Source organism: Rattus norvegicus, chromosome 17, assembly GCF_036323735.1.
Source record: "Rattus norvegicus strain BN/NHsdMcwi chromosome 17, GRCr8, whole genome shotgun sequence".
NCBI classification, from domain to species: Eukaryota; Metazoa; Chordata; class Mammalia; order Rodentia; family Muridae; genus Rattus; species Rattus norvegicus.
The window spans coordinates 18,053,673-18,073,011 of record NC_086035.1 but is presented as its reverse complement, the minus strand read 5'-3'; the positions used below and the strand labels follow the sequence as shown (position 1 = coordinate 18,073,011).

General features: G+C 47.2%; 1 protein-coding gene across 15 annotated transcripts in view; it reads right to left on the bottom strand.

Annotated features, from left to right (window-relative positions):
- Kif13a (kinesin family member 13A) overlaps positions 1-19,339 on the bottom strand; it is a 182,537-nt gene that overhangs the window by 81,752 nt on the left and 81,446 nt on the right. For all 15 annotated transcript variants that reach the window (XM_063276527.1, XM_063276529.1, XM_063276531.1 and 12 more), the window contains 2 exons: positions 14,980-15,040; positions 252-344 (listed from right to left, as the gene is read on the bottom strand). In XM_063276527.1, coding sequence (XP_063132597.1) covers positions 252-344; positions 14,980-15,040 — 154 coding nt within the window. The remainder of the gene's footprint in view (positions 1-251; positions 345-14,979; positions 15,041-19,339) is intronic.

Here is a 19,339-nt window from a genome sequence, read left to right as displayed (position 1 = left end):
TATATGTTTAAGATACGGATACAGCTCGGTGGTACCCAATTCATGCGTGGCACACAGGAGGTCCCAGGTTCAATCCTCAGCACCGCAAACAAGCAAAACAAAGAGAAGGAACAATTATTTATTTAGTCCTTTCATTTAAGCCATAGGGGTTAAGTCCAGGATTTTGCACATGTTAGGCAAGCACCTGTCCAATGAACTTTATCCGTTCAAACGCTTGTTTCATATCAGCTTTGATAAAAGCAACATCTCACCTGTCTGGCCATATGCAAAAATACAGGCATTGTATCCCTGAAAGGCTTTCTCAAGAATCCCTTCCCCGAGGCACTTGAAAACGACTTCTTGACCTAGAAAACAAGACAAACATTTCGGACTTAATTGGTTTCATGTCCACGTGTGGGAGCCCACAGAAGCCAGAAGAGGCTGTCAGATCCCTGGAGCTGAAGTTACATGCAGTTGTGAGCCAGCCACCTGATGTGGGTATGGTCCTCAGAGCAGAGTGCACCTCAACTGCTGAGTCATCAATTTAGAGCCCAAACAGCTATTTAAAAGTAAAATAAGAAAGAGTGGTTTGCGTGTTGAAATGTGTTTTTATTTAAAAAAAATTGCAGTTTTATTGTACGTGTATCAGTATTCAGCGTGCATGTATGCATGTTTGTATACAACATGCGCAGTTCCCTCAGAGGCCAGAAGAGGGCACTGTATCCCCCTTGGAACTTAAGTCACAGATGGTTGTGAGCCGCTGTGTGGGTTCTGAGAACTGAGCCTGGATCCTCAGGAGCAAGTGGTCTTCACAGTTGAGATATTGGGAAGCCCTCTACTGATGTATTAGTAATAACCTCTTAGTCCCCTCCTCTCAAAATTAACAAGAGCTTAACAAATGTAGTTTCTGTGGACGGGGCTTGCTTTGTTGCCCATGTTGATCGACGGGGCTTGCTTTGTTGCCCATGTTGATCTCAACCTTACAAGTCCCAGTGGCTGTCCTATCCCAGCCCACTCGGCGGCTCAGACTATAGGCATGAATAACCAGGCTGGCTTGCAATTTCAGTTTTCCTCCTAAACTACTCCTGAATATTAAATTCACGATTCAATACTGTCGCTTCTTTGGCATTTCTCCCGGGATTAAAGTTTCTTCTCCATTGTTAGAGTGTTGAACAAAAGCATTGTCAAAGTTGGTTTCCTTTTCTTCTTTAGAAATTGTATCTAAATGTTATTAAATAGAACTGTCTTGGCTCCCCATCTGGGCTCAGCTTCCAAGTAGTGTTTCCTTATGTCTGCTTCCTCCCCGGGCAAGGTGGTTTGCACAGTCAACTGCTGGGAAACTGCTCACTGGTGGTGGTGACAATGGCAAATACTGACTATCAATCAGTATGACAGGCTCTAGAATCCCCTAGGCAGCAAGCATCCGGGCATGCCTTTGAGGGATTATCTGGGTTAGGTTATCTATGAGGAAGACCTTGAATGTGGGCAGGAACGTTCAGTGGGCTGGCATCCATCCTGGACCGAATCAAAAGGAGAAAAAGAGCTAAGCAGAACCACTCATTGCTCTCTCCTTCCTGTCAGTCAGCACAGTGTGGTCAGGGGCCTCCTGCTCCTGCTGCCACTCCTCCCCGGCCCCGCCCTGACGGAGCTCCTCTGGAATTCTGAGCCAAAAGGACCCCTTCCTTCTTCAACCTGCTTTGGCCAGGTATTTGATCATGACAATAGGAAAAGTAAGCAAGATGTTGCCATTCACCAATTCACAGGTCCACCTCATTGGTGTCCACACTCCAGGACAAAGGCAAGTTCTCATTCACTAACCCTTGCTGGATATCAGCTCCCGGGGCTCTGACGTGAACTATACTATCACGGAGTGGGACATATGCAGTCATTGACACACTTAGTAAACATTCAAGGTGGCATGTGCTTTCCTCATATTATCAGACAATAAAGAGAATTACATTGTACTTCCTGCCCCCGTGTTCCTGTGGCTACTAGAATATTCGCTCTCACAGCATCTGCAGGAGCTAATGGTTTATGTTCTATTTCCAGCCCTGGGATGAGAGAGTGCACCTTGATGTCAGAGATGACAATCTCATTATTTTTGTAATCCTAATGCCTAGTATAAAATACTTAATAAATATCCTGTTGAAAGATTGGCTCGGTTTAATCGCTTTGTCCTCTGTACATTTGAAAATCTCCTCATATCCAAACAACGAGATGCAAGCTATCGGGGGCATGTTTCTCTTTGAAGGGAAGTCGCATAGGATTCTGGCTCTGCCTTGCGGTGCATCAAGACTTCAGGGTAAGACTCTCTGAAACCTGTCAACAAGGGACAAGAACTGGCACTCAGCCATGAGGCTGACAAAAAGTGACATTCTGGCAGCATCAAATACTGCTGGGCTGTAGAGGCCGGCATCGCTTGTAAACCTCTGCTGAGAGAATAGCTGCGAGAGGCCATTGGAGAAAGAAACCCGACAGCATCCACTCTAACCCACCGTGTGTGCACATCTGAGAGAGACTCTCCCCCACACGACCCTTGTCAAAGATGTTCTGGCAGCACTGTTTAGCACGCTGGAAACCGCAGTCAAGTTAAGTGCCCAGCATTAGTATGGGACTGCGTACCTTAAATGTAAGCATTCGGAAGGAAGAAGCATATACTTAAAAAATAAAAAATAAAGCAGTTAACGTGTGTCAACAATTGTAATAAGAAACATTATTAAAGAGGAAAAAGTAATGTTATAGTAACTCTATATAATGTAAAAACTTAAGACATCATAATGCAGGAGACACCCCACCCAGAGAGAAAGGGGGAGGTGTTAAAGTTTGCAAAACAAATCAGAAAAAATATTCCAAACATATCCATCTTTCCTCTCCATTTCTAACACCTACTCTCTAGTACGCAGCTTACTCCAAACAGGTTGGTAGAACACCCAGATTTTAAAAGCAAGCAGAACAGCCTTTTCTAAACACATGGCGTGTCGTGAAGTACGCACGCACATGCCCTCCAACAGCATGGCTCTGTCAGCGTCACTGTCTCTGACATAGATACTTGAAATACAAAGCCATAGTCTGCTACAAGGCCCTCGGGTTCCCTCTACAAACACCGGTGTCTTCTCCTGCTGAGTCTTGAGTTGAGCCTAGCCGAGGGAGGATGCAGAGTGAGCTCGGCTGTGCTCAGACTTGGTAGAACAGCCTGTGGTCCAGACTCAAGCCCACTCCAACAACGTAACAGCCCAAGCAGAGGACTGCAGCAATCCCGTTTGCTCTTCCACAATGGTCAAGCCCTCCCTAGGAAGGAGCGGGAGACAGGTGGGACAGGACATTTAGCTACCTAACCGTAATTCACAACTTCAATCCTTCTGACTTGGGGAACAAAACCAAGAATACTGTGTTGGTTCATAGTCATCATCAACTTGATTGGCTTTAGACTCACCATGGAAACACACCTCCATGAGGGTATTTCCAGAAAAATGTAACCTACCTCGAGTGTACCAGGTGGCACCATCGCCTGGGCCGAGTAAAAAGAAGCAAGCAGGCCACACATAGCACGCACTTCTATCTGCTCCCTGACCTCTGACATCATGTGACCACTGTCCCATGCCTTCCCCACCATGATGGATGTAGTCCCTCAAACAAACCAAATACACACCTCTTCCCTCCAGTGGCTTTCTGTCAGGTATTCGGTCATACAACAAGCAAAGCAGCAAAGTAAGTGTGAGTGAGGGCTTGAACATGTCTTCCAGCGTTCACTGGGTGGAAAATGGACCCCCAAAGCAGAAGAGTCAAGAGGTGGTAGGGCCACTGATTGGTTTACCAGTGTCCACAGCATGAGTTAAAAAAATACTACGTAGGCCACAAGGGCTCCATCTTCATGAATGGGGAAATAGGTCACAAGGGTGTTGTCTTCATGAATGGGGAAATAGGTCACAGGGGCTCTAACTTCATGAATGGGGAAATGATGTGATCACAGGAGTGAGTTTGTATCACAGGAGCGAGCTTGGGCTGAAGCCCAGAATGGCCCTTGTCACTCTCTTAAGATAGGAACTATCTGCCAGTATTTATACTCCAATGAAGGAAGAGATGGACTCCTGATCCAGTCGGCGTCTTATCTGTAGTCACACTTTATAGATTTCTACCTTTGGACCCTCAGGGTACACAGATGTGGCAGGTGACCCACACATATGACGACAGGTGACTGGGGTCTGGAAGCCCGTTATCCGCCAAGACCTTGTTGCTGGTGAGTATAGCGGGATGTTGGCCCAGTCGGGAACTCATGCTGTAGATATTGGTAAACCGATCAGTGCTCTCGCCCCTGGTCTCCACAGCGTGCTGTAAACTCTCAGAGCTTTGTCTGTTTGGTTCCTTGTTTGTTTCTCATTCTGGCTTCAGCTATTGGACTACAACATCAAGGCCTGCTGCAACTCCACAGAGCATAAGGCACATGTCATGCATCCGTGTTTGATAACAGAATATAACCCGAGCTTGTCATATTGTGCAGATGCATGTGTGGGAAGTCAGAGGAGGAGACAATTCTCTCCCCTTCCCATTATGTGAGGTCTGGGACCTGAACTCAAGTCATCAGGCTTGGCAGCAATCACCTTTATCTGCTGAGTCATGCCATCAGCCCCTAGGTTTTCATATTTAATAAAATTTCATTCATAACTGGGATACGAGGAAAATTTGAAAAGCAAAGGAATTTGTGCTTGTGTGTGTGTACATAAGCACATGAATGCATAATGCAAATGTTTTCTTGTATTAATGGAAAGAAATGTTTTTCCTCCTTTCTATCCTAAGTAGCGATTCTAAGATGCGGCTAGGAAAAGAATAAAACAGAAAGAACCACTGTGAGGTTTATGTGTTTTCAGAAATTTACAGCTAGGTTCCTTGAGAGACTGGAATGCATTTTATTATAACTTCACATTCCAAAGGAAACAATCTTTTAAAGACAAAAATCATGAATATTTCCTTCATCCATGTGAACACATTTTTTATTTTTTAATTCTTTTTTTTTTTTGGTTCTTTTTTTCAGAGCTGGGGACCGAACCCAGGGCCTTGCGCTTCCTAGGTAAGCGCTCTACCACTGAGCTAAATCCCCAGCCCCTAATTTTTTTTAAAGATTTATTTATTATATATGAGTACACTGTAGCTGTCTTCAGACACACCAGAAGAGGGCACCAGATCTTATTACAGATGGTTGTGAGCCACCATGTGGTTGCTGGGATTTGAACTCAGGACCTCTGGAAGAGCAGTCAGTGCTCTTAACCTCTGAGCCATCTCTCCAGCCCCAGCTCACTTACTTTTAACATTCAGTAAGTAGGCTGTCTGAATCCCATGTCACTCTATAAGCTTGCTTCTTCCCTGAATGCATGTTAATGACATCAACTGTTGGTCTCGCATACATGCTCCAAGCGTCATTCCCAACTCTGCATGATATTTCATATTCAAATATTAAAAAGTTCAGCTAGATGGCAGCAGTGAGAGAGCTCATAGCCCAGCAGGTAACAGAGCGCTTCACCACCTGAAGACTCCTCCTTGTCCCCTGCAACCTACAGGGTGGGAAGGAGGAACCGATGCCCTTACAGGTTGCCCTCTGACCTCCACATGCAATATAATACACACACTATATAATAAAAATAAAAACTTTTTTTGAGCCAGATAACCTTGGCTGTCACAGAACTCACTCTGTAGACCAGGCTGGCCTTGAACTCAGAGATCTGCCTGCCTCTGCCTCCCGAGTGCCAGAATTAAAGGCATGGGCCACCACTGCCCAGCCTTAAAAGCAAAATGTGTAATGCCCAAATCCTTTCTCTTTCCTTTACAGTTTTTTGTTCACAGTTTTCACACCTGGATCTCAGAGGAGTTTGCGCACATTTTCTTTGAGTCATGTGTGCTGCCTCTCACCGGCTGTGGGGCTCTGGGAAGACCCCATGGATGTCAGGACGGTCACAGAGGCACCAGCCACGGTGCCTCACGAGCACAAAGCCTGGGATGATTCTTTAGTCATTATCTACAGTGAGCATCGTCTTGTCATTAGTTTGGTGCAAAGAGAAGGAAGCTAATCAGCCACCATTCATTCCTCCTGTCTTTGTGAGAGCTCTGGGCAGCTTCCTAGTTTTAAGAATGAGAGTGAAAAGGATAAGACAGCGGACAGCACTCCTGAGAAAGGAGTCATCTGTTGCCAGGTTTTTTCCTAGCTCTCTTGGTGGAGAGAGAGAGAGAGAGGCACAGCGTGCTAAGGCATAGAACCCAGAATAGGCAAACTAGTTCCCACTCCTTTGCAACATTAGGATAGAATGTTTCAGAGGGAAAGAACACACTACAAAGAACAGCGTCAGTAAAATGGCAAACGGACCAATTCTATGGGCTTCTCGCTATTTTCCCACCTCGAGGCTCTGTGAACACATGAGCCCCGGGCTGCAGTTGCACTGAACCAATTCTTTTGTTCAGCCAACATCAGGGAACCGCCATTACAGGAAGAACAGCTGTGAACATAGCCAAGATCCAAACGGTTAACCAAATCTTCAAAGTGCACTGTGGATCATACTGTGGGCCCTGCCCCCATCAACAGCAGCGTACCCTACAGGCAGAGCAGGGATGGCTTCACTTCTTCACTCTGCCTTAGAACCCTGGACATCCCGAAGACCCACACGAAGACCCATGGTTGGCCCAGATAATGAAGGCCGTTCTTTTCCCTCTGTGGTACTGGGGACTTACGTGCTAGGTCAGTGCTCAAACCACTGAGCTCCATCCCCAGATGCGAGGCCTTTTCATTTTTAAGAAAACGTTCTGCGTTGTTCACTTCCATGTTTTTTAAAAGCTAACAGCCTTTCCCAGCATAGGAAAGAATGACTTATCCACTGCTTTTGAACCTTGGCTCATTAAAAAAAAAAAAAAAAAACAAAAAAAAACCAAAAAAAAAAAAAAAAAAAAAAAAAACCCAAAAACCAGCAGCTGTTTAAGCTGCCTGGTGGGAACTAGGGAATTCAGATCTCATAAAACATGCAATGTCCCCACCCTGACCGCTTCCCAATTACTGTACAGTTTACACTCAAGCAGAAGGAAGTGCTGTTTGCCTAGGCAAAAGCCTACAGGGAAGTTCAGAAGTCCTGTGGGAAACAGGAGGACCTCTGGGTATTTGTCCCCAACCCAGACAAACCAAGCAAAGCCAGGACACTGCCAAACCCAAGAGGCCTGTGGCTCCTGAACAGAACCAGTGTCGGGGGCATCTGTGGAGACGTCAGCTGCACACGCCCGCTGTGGTGAGTCCACGGGACACGCCGCATCTGACCTCACTGTTAATAAGCATGGCCAAGACGCCAATTTCCTTCAGGGTTTCTAATGGCATCTCCTATGACCATGTAGACAAGTCGTAAAACATGGGCATGTCCGGTGAGACCTGTAACACGATGTCAGAGCAGTAACAGGAGCTCCTGCGTGGGCTTTCTGCAAGCTGAGTCACGGTCTGAGTCACCCAACACTGAGTCACGTACGATACGGATCTTTGAGACACCAACACCACCGGGTCTCCCTGTGTGGGCATCGCCTGACCCCTTGGGAGCAGCAGTAATGGCTTCCCAGTCACCATGCCAGGTCTTTACAATTCAGGGTCCTGAGAGCAAAGCACTTAAGGAAGACAGCCTGGGACAAGGGAAAAGACAATGGTATAAGTCCTGTGGCCAACATCCACCTACTGAACAGGCATGACGGGCTGAGGCCTAGAAAGCAAGAGAACAAAGAGAGAGAGGATATGGTCTGTGTTGTTCATAATCCACATTTAAAAAAGCATCACGGCTGACACATCAGAGTGGATAAAACTCTTAAGCAGGGTGCAGCCCAGTACAGACCTACACTGAATAGTCTTCTACATGGGAGAGTATAGTACCTAAGCTTGGGACAGTGCTATGGCTTAGGTCTTTCATGTCCCCAAAGCCCCACAAGGTAACGACTGCTGTCCGGGCGTAGCACTAGTGGGAGTTAGTGGAATCTTTAGAAGGTGGGAGCCTAAGTGTGTGGGGGGCTCCTTGGATTACTGGGGGTTTGCAGGAAGAGGATTTGGCCAGGCACTTTTTTTTTCTTTTTCTTTTTTCGGAGCTGGGGACCGAACCCAGGGCCTTGTGCTTGCTAGGCAAGCGCTCTACCACTGAGCTAAATCACCAACCCCAGGAAGAGGATTTGGAACCCCAGTTTCTCCCTCTTTACTTCTTGGCCTTGAGGTTAAAGGTTTTATTCCGCCTTACAGGCCAATCATTATATGTGGTCTTTTTTTTTTTTTTTTCTCTCAATACCAAAACAACGGGGCCAGTCAGCCATGAATTGGGGTCTCCAAAGGTTTTCTGTGTAAGTTTTGATCACAGATTCCCTATAGCTGTGGAAGCTAACCATAAAAACACAACCCAAGGTCGAATTGATCTCTTAAGCCCCTTCCTTTTCTTCCTCTCTTTTTCCTCTGGAGTTGGGGTGGCGGGAGCCGGGCTGTGTGTGTGTGTGTGTGTGTGTGTGTGTGTGTGTGCTGCACTTCCTGGGCCTGGTTCTTTATGAAGGTGCCTTCTCCTCTACACAGGGCTGACAGCCACAGTAATTTTGATGACTCTGGACTTGGCCCAGCTCCAAATCAGAGCACCTGGAGAGTACAAGAACGGACAGGTCTTGCTTGCATACCTCGAAGGGAGAAGAAGGCCTTATTTGGATGAGGTTTAAGCAAATTCCTTCCTCAAAGGCCTTTGGTGTGGGGAGTACAGCTCACAAAACTTCTCACATCCAGAGACTTTGGGCCATATTTAAGTTGAAGGAACCCAAGCTCTAGTTCAGATAAAGGAACAAAAACTTTAAGCCTTGACCCGGAGGTGCGAAATTTAATTTTCAATCAACTTCAGAAGTTTACCATGAAGGGAGCTGGTAAAGAGAACTTGAGAAACTGGGCCAGGAAGTGAAAGTAAACCTCAGGCCATTTTTCCACGGTGGCGTCCAAGTGCTATCAGAATTGCAGTCCAGGGGAGTGCCACTTGTACCATAGCAGGGAGTGACTCACCCAGACAATGTTTCCAGCCTGGGGACTCTGCTAGGGCTGGCAGGAGCTGGTTCTTTTTGTTGTTATGGCTGCATAAAGTGGCTGACTCAGAGGGAAGGGGGCAAGGAGAAGAGAAAGCAAGCTCGACGGGGAAGCCTGTCTCCACGTGAGCGGCTACTGCCTAAGAAGCGTCCCTGGGCTCTGACAGCGCTATACAGTGACTCTCTCCAGTGAGGTAGCAGACCCAAGCTTCTGGCCCTTCTAGAACTCCTGGCTATGGTGGTCTTGGGGAAACGTGCAAACAGCTCAACCAAGCACATGGGCTCAGGAGTTTGGACAGCATCTGTCTAGAGGGAAGAATTGAGCACTAACACTCCCAGCTCAACTCCAGACCAGGGCTTCTAACAGAAACACTCTAGGGCTCAGGGAGATGAGTCCTGTCCAGGACAGGAGTCGAATCCATACATCATCTATAGAATGTGTCACCATTTTTGTTTTGATTTACATTGGTCAACGCTTTCACCTCTAAAGGGTAACCTCTCTCTCTATATATATATTTTTTAAATCTATGAAATGCAGACAATAGCGTTCCTATCTAACTCTGTTCTGGTCATTATAGTTGCCCTCTAGCACCGTGCTGGGAAGGACTGCAGCATACGGACTATATTTACACCGCGGTTACTGTTATCTGCCCCTCTGAACACAGCTAGGTCAAACTGTGTTTCTGGGTCAGAAAAAGGAAACACAAAAAAGGCAGGGTGGGGTAGGATTTAAAAGGGTTATCTGGAGGCAGGGCTGTGGTTCAGTCAGAGCAGTGTGTGTCTGGTGTGCATGACGCCCTAGGTCCCAGCTCCAGTCAGGGGAACCCTGTCATGGTGGTGTACGGCTTTAATCCAGCAGTTGGGAGGTGGGAGCAGGATGGGTCAAAGTTTAAGGTCATCTCCAGCCCCAAACAGCATGCTTGAAGTCAGCCTGGGATACACGAAACCCTGTCCCCAAGTTAAAAAGGGACCTGGGGGCGGGGTAGACACCGGAGGTAAGAAAAAGACACACGTCTAATAAACATATGCTCTAAGATTAAATACACAAATATATCTACTTTAGAGTTCATAGGATTAACTTGATCGTTCATATTTTGGGCATCTTTACCAACTATATTTTCCTGAATCAAACTGCTCCCTCCTATCCAGTTCTTGAGATTCATAAACATTAATGACCCGAACTGATACAGGCCCGCTGCAGGCGAGAGCCCTGATGCTTCTGCTGGCTGAGGAAAGTTTTAGAAGGGTCAGTTGTATTGGGTTCCAAGCTGGTTTATGTCAAACGGATGTCTTTGTGATTATATACTTTAATTAAACAAATGCAAAAAGAGACTTTCTGGACCATCGAGATAGCTCAGCAGACAAAGGGGCTTGCTGCAAAAGCCCAGCAACCTGAGTCCCACTTAGTGGAAGGGGAGACCTGACTCCAGCAAGCTGTCTTCTGATATACATGTCCCCCTCCCTCCCTCCCTCTCCTCCTCTTTATTTTTAATAAAAAAAATTCTTTAATAAAAAGGATTCCTGATTTCAAGGAGACTTAGGACACTCGGGAACTTGACGAAGTGGAGTCACCAGAACGGTCACGTGTGTGAGACAATTTGTAAAGTACCATAAAGGAAGAGAGAGAGAGAGAGAGAGAGAGAGAGAGAGAGAGAGAGAGAGGGAGGGAGGAAGGGAGAGAGAGAGAGAGAGAGAGAGAGAGAGAGAGAGAGAGAGAGAGAATATCAATCCTGCAAAGGGTTTGAGCCGAGTTTTCCATTTGGTCAGTGGCTCTCAGAACAGCAGGCATCGTGTACAATATGGGCCGACCTTAATGATGTCTGAACAGCCAGCGTCGGTGCTCCTGCTGACTCCATGAAGAACCGTTACAGCTTTACGGAATGACTAATAACTATCAGCTATTTCCTGGATGCACAGAACTTGCTAAGAGTCTCGATTCATCCTCAGATTCCTGATAATGAAATAATGGTATGATAACCTACTGATTGAACCCAAGAAACTCAACCCCAAGAGCCCAGGCCTTCTCCAAGTAGCTACTAAGAACACACTTCAACAGTCAAATCCTTACGCCTAAATACATTAAAACCTACTCATATCGCACCATGCTGCCGACAATCCGGTTCTAACTTGGCAGTCAGTAGTTTTTAGAATGTTAATTTTGATGCACACAGGCTCCGTTGTCTCGCTTCCCTTAAGCAATGTGAAATTAAACATTTCCACCTCTGGCCACGGAACGCCTCCCCCTCCTCCCAAGATGGGAACAGAATCAAACATGGCCATTCAGCTCTGCCCTGCAGCTCAGCCCTCGGCCTGGAGGTGCGTCGGTATCCTCACACCGCATGAGCCACAGGAGAAGATCGGGAGTCAGCAGTAAATCTCTTCTTCCAGATTGTGGGGTACCCACAAATGCCCAAGAACACATGGTTTCAGTAAATTTGAGCAAAACACCATATGGCAAGAAACATTACATAATTAATAGGCCAATGTTCAGAATTTCCCAGGTTAAGGAATATTATCCATACTGACCCCCACATATACCACCATCGGAATGCTAGCCTTCCTTTCCTTTAAAAAAACACTTGTTCTTATTATTTTTTTTTTTTTTTTACACGGGACACGGGACGCCTCGAACCCGGCACCGGGCTGCGGCCCGCCAACGGGCGGGACAAGCCAGGCGCTCGGCCGGGAACGCCCAGAGGGGGCTCTCGACACGCCCCCCTGACCGCCGCCTCGGGAAGGGCCGGCGGCCCGAGGGGGGCCCGCTGAGTCTGAGGGAGCGCCAGACGTGGGGAGGAACCGGGGAAGCCCTCATCTTATTTTTATTTATGTATTATGTGTCTGTGTATCCCATGTGTGCTGCTGCTGCCTGAAGAGGCCAGAGGAAAATACCAGATTCCTTAGAGCTGGAGTCATGGGAGATTGTGAGCCGCCCAGAGGGGTGCTGGGAACCAAATGCGGGTCCTCTGGAAGGACAGTTAGTGTTCTTAACCACTGAGCCACCCCTCCAGCCCCCAGACTGCTTTTTCAATCTGCAGTAAGAGTTAAAGGTGAGCAGGCAGGAAACAAATAGCAAAGCTCTTGGAAACCACAGACCTACTAGCAGGGCTCATTTTAGGAAATGAGATTTTTCTAATCTATTGATTCCCTATCAAGAAGGTCTTAATTACCATTAGCACGATGTAATCATTTACTGAGATGGCTCACTTTGGCGCTATGGACTCTAATTCGGTCACTTTCTAATCTTGTAATGCGATCTACTGTGGCTCCCTGCTGGGGTTGGGGGAAGAGGTGGGTTTATGCAGAGGAAGCAGGTTTGAGGTTTCTAACTCTGCAGTCTCTTAACCTACCTGCCTCAACACCTCCTCCCCACCACACACACACACTTATTCCTACCACAAAGATTTTTCTTCTGACTCAACACTATGATACAAACAAAGCAAGAGTGTAAAAAAGGAGGGAGAAACCCTTCAAGTGCCCAGTGGTCCAAGACGTGCTTCGCTTCCACTCGATGCAAATGGGCGAACAAGCCAGCCTTTGATTCGCCAAAGAAGCCACTACAGCTGGGCTGCCCTGCACAAAACGGACGATTCAGCTTCATGGGAGACATGGCTGGGGTTCCGCCTTTACCTCATCCCGTCCACAGATGAGGAAAAAGGGTTCTCTTTATCTCACCAAAGCCTGGCAGCTTGAGGCAAAACCAGGTGCCATAAATCCAGCTTGGTTCTTTTTTTTTTTTTTTTTTTTTGCCCGGGGACTGATGCCACCCACGGTCCGGACACAGTGAGACATTTGAAGATGCGTTTTATGGGACCAATACTAGGTGAAAGGATTCAGTAAAACACACACCCATGCACGCACCAACAGTGCAGAGGTGGGGGGGGGGCAAGAATTAGAACCCCATTGTCTGACGTAAGCGCTCACATTCTTGAAGTGCTCTGCCCAAGCCCTGAGGTGCCCTGCTTGATTCCAGAGAAGCCAGGAGCTTCAGGTTACAAAGCCAGAGAGCATAGAGCATCTTGCGATAGCTTCTAATAAACAGCAAAACTTCATTGAGGATTTAATGTTCAGACCCCGCACACGAGGGCTCTGGCACCCTTGGCTCGCTCAGCCCATGCATCTACCAACCCCACTTGGCCCACCAGACCCCAGATTTGAGAGCTTCGTCAAGCGCCCGGACTCAGTGTCAATGAAACCTTTCTTCATGGAGCCTGACAAATAGGTTGGTTCCAGGAACTCTGCGCTTCTTTTCTCTCTCTCTCTCTCTCTCTCTCTCTCTCTCTCTCTCTCTCTCTCTCTCTCTCCGTTCCCCTTGTTCCTCACCAGGGGATGAATGCTTCGCTCCCACCTTAATGTTTCTAGTCACAGTTAAGAGCCACTGGTTCTTTAAAGCGAGAGAAACAGAAATCAAATTAGTTCTGAAACCAAACACCTCACCTTCGAGCAATGCATTGCCTTTGAAGATTCTCCACAGTCCAACACCCAGCGACCACAAATTTTATGTTTTGCTCAGAGTTTATAATATGTGTGTAACAATGAGGTTATCTACAGAATAAGAGGAGTTCTGCCTCTCCCCTCAGCCCGGTAAGAGGTGTACAGGTTCCATGAATGGAGAGACCTTCTTTCAAGGTTAACTGAAACTTATTTGAATTGACCATGCAGCCAAAAATGGTGCCAATGTTAGGCTATCTGTATACACACACACACACACACACACACACAAATCATTGTTAATCTACTTGTAATTCTGATCATAGCGTTTCTCAGATCCTAAATCCCATAGATCACTCATCATCCAGATCCAATGAGGTTGTACTTGGCTGAGAAGAACGTCTTTGGGACCCCCCATGCTACACTGTGAGAGGCTACCGTGGTGTCCTGCAGGCAGTGATGGAGGACACGTGCAGAGGGATACAGGAAGGAGGAAAACAGTCTCCCCTACACACTGTCTTAAGCAGCCCATGCCAACAGCTTACATTTTCAACCCCACTGATCTCTAGGTCTTAGCTTGGCTTTGAGGATTTCCTGTCATCACAGCCTCCCTGGGCTCTCTGCTCAGGCTCCTGCTAGCACCATGCCCAGACCCTCCCTACAAGAAACTCAAATGGACGTTCTACCAGTCAGCATCATGGTCCCTAGATAACCCATAGGACACACCCATATGCCACAGGTCCATGGGAGCCACCTTTTCCATTTGATAGGAAGCCCAATGAAGTGCAGAGAAATCAGGCTCTTATCCCACAAACCCAAAGCAGGGAGGGTTCTGGGATTTTTCACCCAGAGCTGAACTGACATCAAGGCCCACGGACTTGCCTTGGCTCCATGACACTGCATTTCTGGGTACCTCTGACATTCCTCTTATATGCTTAACTTAATTTTTTTAAAAATTAACAAGTCAAACTGGTGTTTATGTGTTACGTGCACATTTCAATATATGAATATATTCCGGAATGATTGAATCAGGTGACTTAACCTCGATATTTGCCATTTTCCCCTTGTGGACTTACTTTACATGCTCGCCTTCAGCGCTATCTCTGTGATACCTCCCTCAGCGTCGGCAGCCAGTCCGTGCTGTTGTAACACAGAGTTTCTGTAGCACTTAAACCTCGTGAAGTTTAGGCTTGACCTGGGAGCGCCAATAGCATCCTTAAGAAGTAGATGACTAAGAACCTAACGGGGTTTGGAATTTCAGTGGTACGGGGTGGAGAGTCTTGCTATGTAGCACTGCCCGGCCTAACATCGGCTCTGTAGCTCAGCCTTGAACTGGCCTTGAACTCAAGGCCAAGCTCTCGCCTCAGCCCCCTCAGACAAAGCCAGATCACGGACTTCCCCAACCCACCCACTAGAAGGAGAGAGTGGGTGTGAGACCACGCACGGGAAAACGAAACTCCAGACTAATGAGAGAAAACCGACACAGCGGGAGAGGCCGGCAGCCCGAGGGAACAGCCAACTTACCGGCATATTTTGTCGTGTTCGACTCGTCCATGGACCAAAAGCAGTAATCAAAGGCAAACACCTGCATGGAAGGAGAAAACACAGAGCTTAAGAGTGAACTCCCGGGTTTGGGGATTTAGCTCAGTGGTAGAGCGCTTGCCTAGGAAGCGCAAGGCCCTGGGTTCGGTCCCCAGCTCTGGGAAAAAGAACCAAAAAAAAAAAGAGTGAACTCCCGAGAGGTGAGCCAGGCGGGGGAATGCTCAGAGCTCGTGACGAGAGGCTGACTGCTGTCTGACTGAGAAGATGGGAGTGCTTTGGGGGCGATTTTCCTACAGTAATGAATTCATATGAAAACTACTTTTGATCTGGAATTCTGACAGGCAGATATGAACCAGGTAGTTTATTGAAAACTATACTTAATAAGAATCCTACACACACACACACACACACACACACACAGTCTAGTAGTGTGCACTGAATCCTTTAGGTTTTCTCCATCACACCATTTTGAGCAATGTTAGATGAGAATATTTTTATACCAGTTCCTTCTCCTAGCTATCTACCGTGCGACCATCTCGTGCACACAGAAGGCCACCTCCCTTCACAATCTGGGATCCCCTTCTTCCTCACTGTTTCAACACGCAATCCCTGGCTGAGTATCGCTGACGACTCAGGCACTAACCCTCCACACAGTTCTAGAATGCTGACCAGAAAAGAACTCCTACCTAGCCAACAGTCTCCCCACACAAACACTACTACCGGTGCTCAAGCCGTTATTGTCAGACCCACAGAGAAATACAGAGTCTGCCCCAAGGAACAGGACTTCCGAGAGATGGCTCGTTGAAGAGGGTAAAGTCACACTGAAAACTGCACACACTGCCCTGTTTCCGGTCCCAGGGTGAAAGCTTTGCAAAGTACTCCAGCGATCAACCATCTAAATGTCTGGCCTTCTCGGCTCTTGTAATTCATTTTTGGAGGATACTTAGTAACAAGTAACCTGAGCTTTCAAACCTGCACCTCCGGGGGCAGCTCCAATGGTTCTGTAAGCCTCTTTCTGGAGCTGCACGCTGAGGCTTTCCCTCCACTGCTTCAGCAAACTCAGCCTGGCGGCCCAGACTGAACACCACTCCCCCCTTCCCATGCTCCCCCAGCCCCAGTGGGGCATGTCCTTTAGGAGTGACTAGGCGCACAGCTACTCTGATTTCATTTTCCTGTTCACGGCCACCCTTCAAAATGCTTCATACTGCAGACTTGGGTCAACGCGTTTTCTTCCAGAAGACACTCTTGAATATAAGCAAAGGATTTCTTTTTCTCCTCTGATAATCTCACAACATCTTAATCGTTTTCTCTGCTTCTACCCCAACCTTTTCAATCATCTACTAATCATGGCGTAGGTATGCCCAACCTCTGGATATAGTGACATCAACTAATGTGTTGGGCTGGAATCATAGCTACCCTGGGCGGCGTGAGCCTGCAGGCCGCAGACTGGACACGGCTGGATGATCTGTGAATGTTTTATCTCCATTTGTACCCTAGGTTCCCCGAAGGCAGGAACCACATTTAATTCATCTTTGAAGCCTGCAATATTTATACTTATTGCTTTGGAATTATTTATCTAGTGATTAATGGCATCGGAAGCTTTGTAAGGAAGCAGGTACTTCGTCTGTGTAGAAGTCTCATGTGGGCTGGCGAGATGGCTCAGTAGGGGAGAGTGTTTTGCTACACATTCATGAGGACCTGAGTTCAAATTTCCAGAACCCACGTAAAGCGCTCCATGTGAGCATGTGTACCTGTGAGGCCAGCAATGAAGGAGGGGAGCAGAGTTGGGAGGATTTCGGGGGGGGGGCTATCTGCCTAGCTCCAGGTTCCGTGAAAGACACCATCTCAAGGAATTAGTGGGGGTGTGATACGCCAAAACTCACACTATCTACACTATCGTCATCCTCTTCATCCCCTCCTTCTCTCCCTCTTTCCCACCTCCCTCTCTCAAACACACACACACACACACACACACACACACACACACACACACACACACACACACAGAGGAAACAAAAACAAAAGACTAACCCATGCTTACAACAGTTTCATTCCAACACACAGATTCAAGCACATGCAATACGCATCGCGTACACCATTGACTCCAGATTCAAATTTGAATGATGGCAACCTTCTAACGAGCAGCTACGAGACGATAGTGTCTGCCAACAAAATAAATAACACTGACTGCCTGCGATGGTTCTTCCAATGACTGAAAAGACCCCACCCCACAGGCAGAACCCAAATAATCTTACCTCTGGGCAGGACTGAAACTTCAACGCTGCCTCTCAGAGACCCGTGTTGTTTTAAAAACAGTTCCAGTAATGGAGATTCTACAATTCCCTACCCTTCTATGAAGCCAGGTGATACTTCTCTTTCGTCTTCCTCAGGACGTCCATCTTTGTCTTCCACTCAAGCTAACCACCAACCTTACTGCAAATGGTCAGTACAAGCTCCTTCCCAATGTTTAACTATCTTTACTCGTGTCCTCAGGATCTCGACGTGTCTCTTCATTAGTTCCTATACACAGTGGCATTCCCACCCACCTCAGGCTGGTTTGCAACAGTTTCCCGTCTGCACACTGAGATGCCAATCCCTGGTCTCTATACACAGGGTCACTACTCGAAACAGGATGCGATCCAGCCCGAGGTGGAGCATGCTCCTGCTGGTAGCAATCACCACTCATCCTGCAATAATTTGAATTTGTTTTGAATTGGGAGAAAAACCTGTAAAATTTCACTTTCCATAGCTCCTCTTTAAATTCTAGACAAATGTTAAAATGCTAGCAAGCATAAAGGGGCTTTGAAGGAATTATAAGATATTGGGGGTGGGGTTTGGAGAGATGGCTCAGTGGTTAAGAGCACTGACTGCTCTTCCAGAGGTCCTGAGTTCAAATCCCAGCAACCACATGGTGGCTCACAACCATCTGTAACGGGGATCTGATGCCCTCTTCTGGTGTGTACTAATACATACATACATACATACATACATACATACATACATACATACATACATTTTTTTAAAAGCAAAGATACTGGGGTTCTTTGTCTACCAAGCAGAAACCTCTTCTCCTTGAGCTGTGGGATCTCCTGGATTTCACAAATTCTGGTCCTAGGCACTTAGGACAGTGATCCCAGCAAGCCAGAGAGGGACTGTCAGTAAACATTTATCAGGAGGAAGTCTGAAGTCTGACTCACCTCACTAAATGTAAGACACCGTGCATCATACTAGAGACCTGTAGAGTTCTGGGACAAACTCCTTTCTTTAGAGTCTGTAACGGCTACTCCAAGGCTTACTGCGAAGTCGGTGACGGAAGACACTGAAAGCGTGCATGCAACTGAGCAAAGAGCTGAAGATGGAGGCTGAGGCAGGAGGATTGCCACAAGTCTGATGCCAGTGTGGGCTGCACAGTAAGTTCTGGGTCAGCATGGGATACCAAGTGATACCCTTAACAACAAACAAACACAGAGAGAGAGAGAGAGAGAGAGAGAGAGAGAGAGAGAGAGAGAGAGAGAGAGAGAGAGGAGAGAGAGAGAGAAGAGAGAAAGAGAGAGAGAGAGAGAAGAGAGAGAGAGAAGAGAGAAAGAGAGAGAGAGAGAGAGAGAGAGAGAGAGAGAGAGAGAGAGAGAGAGAGAGAACCGAGCATAAGACGCCTATTTCACCAGTGCCGACTGACACCAGGAATCCACACCTTTCTAACTAGGAAAAGACCCAAGTGTACAGACATTCGCAAGCTATTTATAAAATTACAAACCCACGGTCTTCGGCAAAACCCCACTCTTTTCTTCTTAGCCCAACATGGGTAAGACTCCCACTAGCACTAAATTCCTAGCATCTCGTCGCACATCTGCTCCAGCTCCGTCGGGCCCTTAGAAAATGTTAGCTCTGCATTTCTGCGAGCCGCTGAGCGCTGAGCACACGGGGAGGCGGCTACGGCTGTTTTTAATAAGATGAACTCATTGAGTGAGTGACATATACCCCGAATTAAGGAGGCTCCAGGATTTGTGAACGGCCCGCTGTACAAACCCCCTGCTTACTGGGAAGCGTGATCTCTGTGGCATTTCAGCAAAATTCAATTGCGTTTAAAAAAAAAAAAGACTGAAAGAAGCGTCCTGCGCATTGTTCCAAGGGGGAGCAGAAGGCACCAGAGCTCTGAGAAATCTGGTCTGCAGCCATTTTTCTAATTCATAAAAAACAGTTGCCAGATCTGGTTGTACAGGCCTATAACAATAGCACGTAGAAGGTAGGGACTGGGGAGATGGCTCAGCCATCAAAGGCCAGGCTCACAACCCAAAAGATAAGAAGGTTGAGTTGGAGGGTCAAGAATTTGAGGCTCGCCCGA